The sequence below is a fragment of the Pezoporus flaviventris genome, unplaced genomic scaffold, assembly GCF_033815535.1.
Source record: "Pezoporus flaviventris isolate CSIRO_AGI_PZ_B2104156 unplaced genomic scaffold, CSIRO_AGI_Pfla_v1 ptg000083l, whole genome shotgun sequence".
Classification (NCBI taxonomy): domain Eukaryota; kingdom Metazoa; phylum Chordata; class Aves; order Psittaciformes; family Psittacidae; genus Pezoporus; species Pezoporus flaviventris.
In genome coordinates, this window is record NW_026892631.1 from 8727136 (window position 1) to 8739878 (window position 12743).

The following is a 12743-nucleotide window of genomic DNA, read 5'->3' on the forward strand; positions in this document are numbered from 1 at the left end:
GTAGTTTGGGGTTCCATCCACTTAGCTTTCAGGGTGCAGAGCCTGTGGTACTTTCTTCACTTACCTTCTTAAGGACAAGCTGCAAAGTGGAAGACAAGATTTCATAGATTCTGGAGCAAGCAGAACAGTTCAGCTGCATGAAATAGGTCTGAGGGTTGGTGGGTCAACAGCCTCCTCAGCACCTGAGAGGTGGGACTGAATATGCCCTTTGCAGCCAATTAAGCATTAATGTGGCAACGAACTATCAGGCTGTAATGCCAGGTTAAGGGAAATTCTGAAGGGGCAAGATACAACCCATGTACCTGGAGGTGAAACATCATAAGGCTGTGACTTCAGGCAAACTAAATTGCAGATAACCCTATCATCTTGGTTTCACTGACACTTTACTGAACAAGCAGCCTACAAGAGAAAAGCTTAAAACCACCACACAAAAAGAAGCCACAGTGATAACACAGTCTGCAGCATTCCCTATACCTGGCAGTGTTCAAGGCTATGTTGGACAGAGACTGGAGCAACCTGGTGTAGTAGAAGGTGCCACTGCCCATGGCAGGGGGTTGGAACTGGATGAGCTTTAAGGTCTCTTCCAACCCAAACCAGTCTGGGATTCTATGATTGTAAACACAATACACATTTGGATGAAGAACATCCATCATCAGTTGGCCCTATACCCCTATTTGTGCAGTAAGCATCCTGGCTCTCCTGATGGCCACAGCAGAGGGTTAGTGAAGACTGTTAAGGGCTAGTCAGGCCTGGAGAATAGCCAGTATAAAGGGTACCACCATCCTTTATACTGAAAGAACTCAAAGGTGTGAGGATCTGCAGTCTTTCATTTCTCCTGAAACTTCCTTTCACGCCCACAGGAAAGCACTTTTGTAGCTGCTTCTCAGATCTTGTTGCTTGCCGGCAGCTTCCAAATGCAGTTCTGCCACTGATGGATCCGAGAGAAATGTCAGCAGCACGTCACACAGCATGTGGAGCATTTTGATGGCCACCATAAAGTAACTAAAGGACTCAAAAGTATTGGAAAAAGCAAAGATTTCAGGTCAGCAACCTGACTTCCAAAGGCGATATGGATGAGTTACATCAGTAGTGTTTCTTGGCTTGCAACCTTTGCTTCGTGTCACACATTGTTACACACATGGCTCTGAGAGAACGCAATACACAAACACCAACAGGCACACAGCTAGCATCATTTGTTTAATAAAGTCTTTTCTGTTCTTAGAAAAAGTTTACAAGACAGATGTGCTCCACAGAATAAACAACTAGCAGCTGATCTCTCCTCTTAATCCATGCAGAAAGACTGGACTGCCTACCCTAGTGTAACGCAGCAGCTGAACAACATACCAAAATATACACAGATTTACAGGCTGCCATGAAAACAGGTCGCACATGACACCAGAGTGAGAATCAATATACAAGCCTGCTCGGATTAACTTCAGAATTCAAGTGTAAGTTTAAGGAAAAACCCTGATTTCTTTTTGAAATGGAGCTTATGTACTGAGAGTAAATGTTCTGCTACAAGCTGCCTATAGTCATCCCTTACTCAGCAGTCATGTGAAAACACATACACAAAAATGTTACAAGTCCTTTTTACTACTGATACTACACGTTAACAACTGGATCTGAGGGCATTGCTTTGGTTGTTTCAATACAGAATGATACAGGTTTCTGATGTCTTAGTTCTGTTTTCCTGTTTTCCATTCTTTTCCAAAGTCACTGAAGAGTGGTGCTGAGGTGAATGCTGGGTCTCTTCAAGAATCCAGTGTAGGTTTTGTATGAGAAACTGTGGAAGGCAAACAAACGGGAACATTACTATAAGTAGAGCAGAAACAGAATCGGATTCCTTCAAATCCTATGGAGAAAAGTATCTTTACTTATTGCCACAGCATGCACATGAATGCTAGGTTATCAATATCACATTTTTGATCTGTTCAGCTCTCCCGAATTTTAAATGCTATTGGAAAGGTCAGACTGACCAAAGCATGCCAACTCTACAAACTCCTGCTCTCCACAATGTTCTTATTTCAACACACAACACAGAAAACCGGGGTGGGGGGGGAACTTCATGTTCCTGTAGCACAGCAACAAGGCCAACAGTTGCTGAGAAGGAGCACATCCTTGCTTCACTTCCTAAGAACATGTTCTTCTTCCCTATATGCCTGCTCACCTCCAGTATTGAAGCAGGCAGGTGTGCCCAGCATAAAGCCAAAGAGAGCAGAACTTGTGATTCCAACTGTTGTTTGATACGACAATCCACTTTTGATTGCAACTCAGTTAATAAATGGAAACATTTCGGTCCAGTCTTGAAGCTACTCTTCAAGAGGCCAGAGAAAGAAGCCTGTGGACTTGAAAGTCTCTTTGATCCCTTTTCCAGGTCAATCCAAACCAAATTTCAAGGAATCTATTCAATGCCTTATGCAAATTTATTTACATTAGTACCATGCAGGTAACACGAACTCCTATAAAACAGAAATCAGCCCCCAGTGCCTGACCACCAGGGAAATTGATGGATTCTCTTTTTTTAAAGCAACTTTCTGAGCAATGTAAGATACTGAACGGTACAAATCACAGGCCAGACTGAACTCTAGGGGCAGGAAAAGGAAAGAGAGGTTAGACCTTAACTTTGTAAAGGTGTTAGTAAGTAAACTGCATAGCCAACTCAGGGCTTCAGTTGTGCAGATGAGGGAAATACTACTTTCTTGAGAGCTTGGACATGTTTGAAAGTTCAAACTCAGCAATATAGCTGAGGAGGGGAGAAGGAAGGTAATGAAAGCTCTGTCCTGAAGACTTAAAACTGACCAGAAGAGTATAGTAAATACATATCTACATATGTAGATAATTCTCACTGATGTCCAGGCATGTCCTGCAGGTCAAGTGCCCAAAAGGAAAGAAAATCCCAGTTCTCCTACTGAATTCAAGCAGAAAGTCTGGCTCTCAATGCCTGGCCTAATGTGCTCCTTAGATAGTGAAGGTACATGAAAGAGCCTGTTCTCAAGTCACCCTGGGAAAGAACAAACTAAGGAGGGGTAGGAACCATGATATGAAGTTGCAGTTCTGGCCTGTCTCAAATTTCTGACGTTTTCCACTTCCATTGCTGAGGATTATGTGTTATTTGGGCATTATAAATGGTAATTACAAATGGGGTCTGTTCCAGAATGACCTGCTTGATACATAAAGACTGAGAAAGAAACACAACCATGAAGAATACAAAGCAGGATTTAGAGTTAAGCCACTGCTGTGCTATCAGACCACAATTTTAGATTTCCTGAGTCAACCTGGAGAGAGTGGTGGCTGGGCCAGGCTCAGAGATACACACCTTCAGCCAAGCACACAGCTGGGAAAAGGTTTCCACCCACTTCTACATTCTGGTGTGCCAACTGCAGAAGCAGAGGTTAGCCACCAGCAAGATTACCGCACTTCACCTTTCAGTATTCTTAATGCAATTCTCTGCATGTGATGCTTCAGTAAAGCACCCAGGGTTAGAGACTGCCAAGCAGCAGGACACAGATACATGGAGAAGTGGAAAAGCCAAACCTGAGGCCTGCTTTGGATGAGCTAAGGCTCTCTTTCCGAAGACACATCTCCTTCTGCTCCACTGCTTGCACTGGGATCATCCTTGCTCCGGGGAGCATTTCTTTCTCTACTTGACTCAGAGGGCACCTTGGTTCTGGTCTTCTCTTTTCTTTGTTGCTGTTTTTCAAGTTTCGTCAGCTATTCACGAAGGAGAGCAAGAAAACACTTCATGAAATAAAATTATTTCCGAAGACTATTTCTAAAAGCTCGTAAATGTGAGCATTTGTACGAAACTTGTGACTCAGATTCACACCAATATCAAGAAAACAGAAAGGAAAAAATAAAACCCAAAAAGCCCAAGGCTTACATTTTCAGAAATTCGGATAAGAGAGTGAATTATCATCATCTGCCAACATGATCACCCCCTGAGTATAAGAGAGAAGTGCCCATCTTCAAAGACTACCCTCTGCTTTCCGGGGTTCCTTCACCCAACACAATTTGCAAATGTAAGAAAAAACAGAACACAAGGACCAAAAGGGAAAGCTGGATTCCGCTAAGCTTCTCTTCTGTTTTGGGTCTTACGTGGCAGTTTTGTAGTTTCAAAGCTGCTGACAACAGATATATCCCAAGTTCAGTCATCCAACACACAAGAATGAACTTATTTTATTCTTTATCCAAAGAAAAATACACGTATGAGCCTTAGTATCACCTAGGATATAGAATAACCATTTCAAATCAGCTTGGACAAAGCCCTAAGCTTACACTGCACTGCAACCTCTCAGTAGTAATGCTTTCAGTACTACTAAGAGTCAAATTAAGTTGCAAACAGCTGTCATCTGTTTTTCATTTTCTAGAGAAACAGGTTGCAGTAAGTTTGGGGGACATTACATCATTGAATCATACAATCCCAGACTGGTTTGGGCTGGAAGGGACCTTAAAGCTCATCCAGTTCCAACCCCCTGCCACGGGCAGGGACACCTTCCACTAGACCAGGTTGCTCCAAGCCCCTGTGTCCAACCTGGCCTTGAACACTGCCAGGGATGGGGCAGCCACAGCTTCTCTGGGCACCCTGTGCCAGGGCCTCACCACCCTCACAAGGAAGAATTTCTTCCTAATGTCTCATCTCAATCTCCCCTCTGTCAGGTTGAAGCCATTCCCCCTTGTCCTGTCCCTACAGGCCCTTGTCAAAAGCCCCTCTCCAGATTTCTTATCACCCCTTTAGGCACTGGAAGCTGCTCTAGGGTGTCCCCAGAGCCTTCTCTTCTCCACACTGAACAAGCCCAGCTCTCTCAGCCTGTCTCCAGAGCAGAGGTGCTCCAAGCCTCTGGAGCATCTCTGTGGCCTCCTCTGGACACGCTCACTTACCTGTTTAGGGTCAACAGTAGCAGCCGGGGACTCCAATTCTATTGTTACAGGACCATCATTCTGGATGTGGACCTGCATGTAGGCCCCAAACTTGCCATCTGCAAAGGGAAGATACAAGAAGTGCTTATGGCTCTTGGAAGGATAACACATACCAAAACCTTTACATGTGCTACTAAAAAGAACCAAAAAAAAAAAATACACAAAAGCACATACAACTAACAAACTGCAGAAAGCTACAAAGAAAAATACCAGTGTATGTGCTCCCAGCTATGTGGTCTGACACTGAGATGATAAATCCTAAGTACAGAAATGTCAACAAAACAAACCAAGTCTCCAGATAATCAAGGTTCTCACAGTTCAGGATAGGCAGGACAGTTCTCGCAGGCAGGAGATGATAGATTAAAGGAGGTAACAGCTAAGGCCAGGGATCCAGTCCTACTAACCAGTTGATGCTTTGAGGAAATCTTACATATTGGCAGAAGATAAAATGACCTGAAGCCTTCTCTGGAGCATTTGACATTGAATACTTTAAGCAGGGTGTGCAGCTCAGTCCCAATGTGCTACAGCTCCTTTTTCTTTCCTGTTTGCAACCCAGATCATTCTTTGAGAGAGTTTGGCCAAAAGGGAGGAAAGACAGACATCACCTACTGCCCCAATCCTGCCTACTTCACAGGAGTACACTGCTGAAATCAGAAATGTCTGTCATTTGTTAGCACACCAGCTGAGAGGTACAGAGCTTGCTCTCATGGCTGCAGCCTCTCTGTGTTATGCTGTTAAGGTCATTGCTCACATTGTGTCGTGGTTTAAGCACAGCCAGTAATTCAGAAGCCTGCAGGTGCTCGCCCACTCCCCTCCACTTCTTCCTCTCCCGGCTCCGGGAGGGACGGGGAGGAGGATGAAAAGAATGTACCTCCCACAGGTTGAGATAAGAGCAGTCCAGTAACTAAGGTATAACACAAACCACTGCTGCTACCACCTATAATAATAATGACAAGGGAAATAACAAGGGAAGAGAATACAACTGCTCACCACCTGCTGACCGACACCCAGCCTGACCCAAGCAGTGATATCACCCTTCCAGGTAACTCCCCCCAGTTTATATATTGGGCATGATGTGCTGTGGTATGGAATACCCCTTTGACTAGTTTGGGTCAGGTGTCCTGTCTCTGCTTCCTCCCAGCTTCCCCTCCTCCCTGGCAGAGCACAAGGCTCAGAAAGTCCTTGGTCAGAGTAAACATTACTGAGCAGCAACTAAAAACATCGGCGTTATCAGCGCTGTTCCCAGGCTGAAAGTCAAAAACACAGCAAGGCACCAGCTACTAGGAAGAAGAAAAATGACTGCCACTGCTGAACCCAGGCCACATTGTACAGCCAATGACAGTATAAGAACATCTATGTGTCATACATCAGGAAACGGCTTGGCTAGAGGAAGACAGGAATGATCACCCTGCTGGGCTGCTTAGTGAAGATACCATAACATCCCCTCATCTACTGCCACATAAAGACAGCTCCTCTGCAAGGCAAACAGAAAATCACAGAATAAAGAAAGTAATGATCAGGGAAGAGTGCACACAAACAAGGTCCACTGGTCACACCAAGGACCTCACCAACCTCTTGCCCTTACCTTTAATAAGCTCTGGCTTGTAGGCTTTTCTTAGCTGCTCTAGGAAGTTGTTATAAAAACACTCTGCCTGCTCTGTGGGCATTGCCATGTGGTAGTCAGGCTTGTTTCCTTTCAGGATGCACTGGAGAGTAAATTGGCTCACACACAACACTTCATACTGTTTATCCATCACGCTTTTGGACCAATGCTTCCCACTTTCATCTTCAAATACTCGCAAGTTCAAGATCTTTCGAACCCTAAATGAAGAAAATGATACTTTATAAATTGTCTCATATAGGATCAACAGGTACAAGTTCATGCCTATCACACAGCATGAGATAAAGGAGAATGCAGATGTGTACTCGTTTTGCCTCCACACAACATGATATCCCTTTGTCCCTCCCTTCCTAAATCACAGCAATCTCATCACATTAGGCAGAGCCATAACCAAGAAGGTCTTTACAGACAACACATTTGCCTGACCATTACTGTAAGGCCATAGGGCATGAGATCAGGACAGAATAATTGCAAGTTACAGCATAACATAAAGATGGCATAGGAATTAGGAAAGCTCACTCTTTACTACCTGATTTTATGTGCCGCATTATTTAACATGGGAATAGCTTTGGGAATTTTAACCCTCCCATCACACTGGGAAATCACAGTCAGTATGAAATGAGATCATCCTAAACCAGGGTTGTTTCCAAATATGTTCACATATACTCCTCCAGCTTTGCTACCTCCCAGCACTCTCTCCAAATCAGGCCCACAAGCCACGTGAGAACTGTACTTCTTCATCACAAAGAGAGGAGGAAGGCAGGGAGCAGCACAGAACTGCAGGTGCAGCAAAGTTATGATTGGGATTTGTCCTATGAATTTGTATTAGGGCTGACTTGTGGAGGTAGGGCTCAGTGGCTTGAATACTCAGAGAGTAAGAGGACTTTCATAAATAGAACTTCTAAAGCAGTAAGCAGACTTGCAACCCAGTCTACGGTTAGATTTTGACTGATAATAAGCCTGCATGCCTGCCACTCTCCTGTCTTTGTTTCTTCTTGTAGCTTGTCCACATCTGCAGTAACTATAAAGAGAGCACAGGAAGTGCAAAGCATTTCAACTGTGGTTGTTAGCCAGACATTTTAGGCTGCACCAGCAGGGATAGAGTATAAAATAAAACCGAGACTTTGTTATGGTGTAGCTTCAGGGCTTTGCCATCAGTAAGGCACACTCACAAAAACCATCCTTGTCACAAAAACATCCTTCTCAATTGGTGTGTGTGTCAGCAACAAATAGAATTCACTCCTGCATGAAGTGAATGGTTAAAAGCCTTGGAAGCCCCCAGCGCACAGGCTTAGATCATGGGCACTGCTGTGTTCTAATGATAAAGATGTTTGTGTTTCATTTACAGGATTACTGAAGTTTCCTTTAATAGGACTTGAAGAGTTAAGCTGATTCCTCTCATTCCTTTTTCAGCTGCTGGCTTCCTGCCTTTCCTGTGCCAGTCATCCAACCAACCTGGTGCTGAGAGCACAGCTGCTACTGGTCACCTGCTTGCAACATTCGGAGGCACCTTTCACATTCACCAAAGTGGGAATGAGAAACGACGTCAGAAGCACACAGTAAGGCAAGCCAGTGGAGCATGCATATACACCTTCAGCACACCCCCATTCCCTCTTCCACATCTGCCAAGGGTTTTCACCCTCACATTCTTCTCTCTTCACTGCCTGACCCTTTCTTCTTCTTGACATCAGTTAGCTCTATTACCCATTTCTTCTTTGCCTTTGTAAGAACTGAGGTCAGCCCTAGAACAATGTCTGAAGGAGGCAGAAGCAGCCCCTAGAGAACTCTCTCTTGCATGTGTTTGCTGGCTGAATCACCATATTCTGTGGCCATGGAACAGATGGCCAGAGCCAGTCCTTCAGGCTGCCAAAATTGATGCACTTCTCCAGAAACGTAACTGAGGAGACTATCCTTTAGGAGGAATGAAACTTCCTATGTGCAAGCTAAAATGAGAGTTGAGCTTTCTGATACAGCCCATCCTTGAGAAATGGATTTACTCCCTCTGGGTAAATTTGTCCAGTAAGGAGGAAAGACATTTTAAAAAGGGAGATTAGAAAAGCCAAATATGTTGATTCTCCCTTTTTGAGCCTGTTCCCGATAAAATAAAACACATAGACAGGGAATGAAACAGATTTTTCTCAATGGAACACAGAAAGAAACCAGTATTCAAGGTAAAATATGAAGAGGGACTAACAGGCAAAGCTGAGTTTCCCAACAGGCACCCCATTTATTTGGCTACTGTACAGGTATCACTGACTGTGAGAAATGCACAAATAAAAGAGTTCAAGGCAAACGGAAATGTGACTTACATGTGCTCCAGCTCTCTTTGCGTATCCTCCAAAGAAATGCCCAGCAGCACACAGAGGCCTCGTCCTATCGAACTTATTTGTTCACCACCCACTGGGGAAGGGGAGGGGAAGAAGAGTGAGGCTAAATGCACTGCCTTGGGTTGTGACACAGATTAGCTACTGGTATCAGCTGGCAACTGTACAACCACCAGAGAAAACATTATTCTAAACCCTTCTTCTCTGTCTTAAGATTTTTAGAGATCATATAGAAGCCCTCTTTCAAGTCTTCCTGATGTCGTGAGTTATTTCATAGAATCATAAAGTCAGCTGGGTGGGAAAAGACCTTCAAGATCATAAAATCCACCCACTTCCCAGCACTGCCAAGGCCACCACTAACCCATAGCACTGAGGGCCTCCTCTACATGGCTTGTGAACACTTCCAGGGATGGTGACTCCATCACTGCCCTGGGCAGCCTGTTCCAATGCCTGACTGTCCTTTGGGGAAGAAATTGTTCCTAATACCCAGTCTAAACCTCCCCTGGTGCAGCTGGAGGCTGTTTCCTCTTGTCCCATCCCTCGTTCCTTGGGAGCAGAGCCCAGCCCCCTCCTGGCTCCATCCTCCTTTCAGGCAGCTGTAGGAGGTAATAAGGTCCCCCCTGAGCCTTCTCTTCTCCAGACTAAACCCCCAAGATCCCTCAGCTGTTCCTCATTACACTTGTGTCCAGACCCTTCACCAGCTCCACTGCCCTTCTGTGGACCTGCTCCAACACCTCAACGTCTCTCTTGTCATGAGGGGCTCAGAACTGAGCACAGGATTCGAGGTGCAGCCTCACCAGTGCCCAGTACAGGGGCATGATCACTTTCCTAGTCCTGAAAGCAGATGCAGGACTCCCATGTAAACATCTTGGGGATTTTAAGCATCTTCAACACAGAAGCTCCAACCAGTGCAATAGGAAGGACCATGCAAGACATACAGCAGTGCACGCAAGCCATGCAAGAAAGAAACTGTCGTTATAAAGGCAAACCATGAGCAAAGACAAAAGCACACACAAACTATACAAGATGACTGCGACTGAAGTACCAGCACACGACAGCAATGCAAGGAAGCAACTCTATAGTGCCAAGGCCTGCAAACCACATCCCTGGCAATGGTACGACACTGGTGACACACGGAAGAAAAGCGAAGGGGTAAATTACAGTGCCCGACACGTGCAAGCCACAGAAGGTGCCCACAACTGCGCTGCAAACACATGCGAGGACTGCAAGACGCCTGCGACCGTAGTGTCAATGCATGCAAAGCCACGCAAGTCGGCGACTGCACCCGCACTGCCAGCCCGGGCACGCCACGCAAGGAGCCAGCTCTCATTACACAGGCGACACACGCGAACCACGGGACGAGGCGGCCGCGCCACACTGCCGGCACACACCGGGGACAACGAGCAAGCCGAGCCGCGCTGCGGGAGGGCGCCCGCCCGTGAGGCCGGCGGGGGAGACGGCAGGAGAGCGGCCAGGAGCGGACGGCGTTGGGGAAGAAAGCCCGCCCGCGATTCTCCCCCCCCCAACCCCCGCCCTCCGCCGCTGTCCCCCCGGTGCCGGCACACCGACCTGTGACGCTGGCCTGAGCCACCCGCTGCACGATGGCCTTCATGCTGGCGCGGCCGCGCAGCGCAGGCCCGGCGCCACTACCGGTGCGGGGAAAAGGCGGCGGCGCTAGGTAACGGCGGCCGTTCCCTGCCGGACCGCGGCGCTCACAGTGCCCCCTGTCGGTTGGGAGGTGCTGCCGCAGCGCCCCCTCGGTGCTTGCTGGAGGGGGCGATGTCCTCTATAGGGATGGCTACAGGGACACAGGGAGGGGGACCCACAGGAATCTGATAGTGCCTTCTGGAAAAAGATGGTGGCTGTGCACGGGACAGAAGCTCCCACAGAAGCTGGGGGTACGGGCAGAGGTGCTCACAACTTTCCATGCAGTGAGGGGACAAGGCTGCAGGTAGACCTGACAGACCCAGAAGTGGCTATAGGGACAGCCCCCATAGAAACAATGAGGTGTCTGAAGGGGAAAGCCCCTAAGAAAGGAAGCCCTGTGTGTGCAGAGCCTTGGGTCAGTCTCCTCAAAAGAGATTCCATGTCCATAGGGACTGGTGGGAGCCCCTGTAGAGAGCAGGGGCTGGGGAGTAGCCTCTATAGGTGGTAGAAGCCCCTGCAGGGAGCCCCTGTCGCAACAGGGGTCAGCAGCAGGAGAACCTGGGAAAAACACCAGCAGAAAACAGCAGCTAGGAGCAGATTCCTAAAGGGAAGGAGGCAGTGTCCATAAGGATCTAACCCTGTAGAATGGGAGTGAGTTACAGCCACAGTGTCTGGGCAGCAGTACCCTACCAAGGGGAGGCAGCATGCATAAGGATCAGTGAAACCCCTACAGAAACAAGGGCCTGGAGCAGAAAACATGGCAAGTTTTCAGCTTACATCAGTATTTCTGCACTTGTAATTCATCTCCTGGAAGCTTTTATTTGAAGGATGATTAACAACTCTCGGACCAGAAAGATTAAACCACGTTCCTTCCCATTTACTAATCTTTAAATCATCCATTTCAGAGGTGATCAGAGGAGCCATCCTGGGTACAGGTACATCCTGCACACAATCAACTTCACCAGGGCCACCTGGTCAGACCGCTGGCCACAGCACACTGAGGTGACAATCAGCCTCATCCACACCTCGCGGCACAACTATTTGAGCCCAGTTCATGGTTAGCAACTTCGATACACGTGCAAAGAACAGTGATGATCCAAGCAAAGCCTGCAAGTCCTGCTGAGCTGTGTCCCAGACGGAGCTGTCATTTCAGCCATGCAGGAGAAGAGATTTCCACTGACGGGCTGGTGCCAGGATGACTCTCGGAGGTACCAGCACAAAGTCCTGAGCTTGCAGACTGCTCAGTTTTCGGGAGGAGGGCTGTCGTCAGGATAAAAGTATGACTTCACACGCCTGAGCAGTCGAGTAATGGGAGGTTCAACTTCCCTGTGTGTTACTATTGTTGTCACTGTAAATCCTAAAGCTGTTTCTCTCGTGTATATTTCCTGCCTGAGTGCTGGTTTTGCCTGAGGATCACTTTTATTCTCTAAGGAATAAGATGGGAAGAAAAAAAGAAAAAAAAGAAAATAAAAAAGAGCATAGCAATGAAAACATTTTATCCTTTCATCACTGCAAACAGCAGCCACACAGGCTTCTCTTTGCTTATTATCAAGGTGTGAGAAATAGATAGCAAGGATCGGATCTGCTGACTGTATGGACAGAAAAAAGGATTCACTAGGGTAAGTTACATTGCTGCACTGGTGCTGGACTAACATCGGTACTACGGTAGCAGCAACTGCAAAGAGCCTCCATGTTATCCACATTACAGCTACCTCCATGCTACTACACCTTAATAAGGAGCAGAATGCTGAGCAAGAGCAATACAGAGCTGATAGGATGGGAAAGGAAAGGATGGGAAAGGAAAGGATGGGAAAGGAAAGGATGGGAAAGGAAAGGATGGGAAAGGAAAGGATGCCAAAGGAAAGGATGCCAAAGGAAAGACTATTTCAGTTGGAAGGGAATGATCACCTAGTCCAACTGCCTGAGCAGTTCAGGGCTGACCAAATGTTAAAGCATGTTATTAAAGGCATTGCCCAAATAACACTGACAGACTCGGGGCATCGACCACCTCTCCAGGAAGCCTGTTCCAGAGTTCGACCACCCTCTCTATAAAGAAATGCTTCCTGATGCCCCGTCTGAACGTCCCCAGGTGCAGCTTTGAACCATTTCCACACTGCAAACAAAGCGACGAAGCACACGCTTTTCCCCTCAACGCGGGACTTCGCTTCCCTCAGATCGAACTTCCTCGGCATGCCAGGAGCCGCTGGGCTCACACAGAGCCAGCAGGAGCGCGG

The 12743-nt window shown here is 47.0% G+C and overlaps 1 protein-coding gene across 1 annotated transcript; it reads right to left on the reverse strand.

The window, feature by feature from the left end:
- Positions 1 to 1184: 1184 nt before the first annotated feature.
- Positions 1185 to 10592, reverse strand: DTD1 (D-aminoacyl-tRNA deacylase 1). The gene is made up of 6 exons (XM_061475591.1): positions 10432 to 10592; positions 8848 to 8938; positions 6503 to 6738; positions 4879 to 4976; positions 3535 to 3711; positions 1185 to 1783 (listed from the first exon to the last, which is right to left on the reverse strand). The coding sequence occupies exons 1-5, from the start codon at positions 10472 to 10474 to the stop codon at positions 3556 to 3558; spliced, it is 624 nt and encodes a 207-aa protein (XP_061331575.1). The 5' UTR covers positions 10475 to 10592; the 3' UTR covers positions 1185 to 1783; positions 3535 to 3555.
- Between the last annotated feature and the right edge of the window lie 2151 nt (positions 10593 to 12743).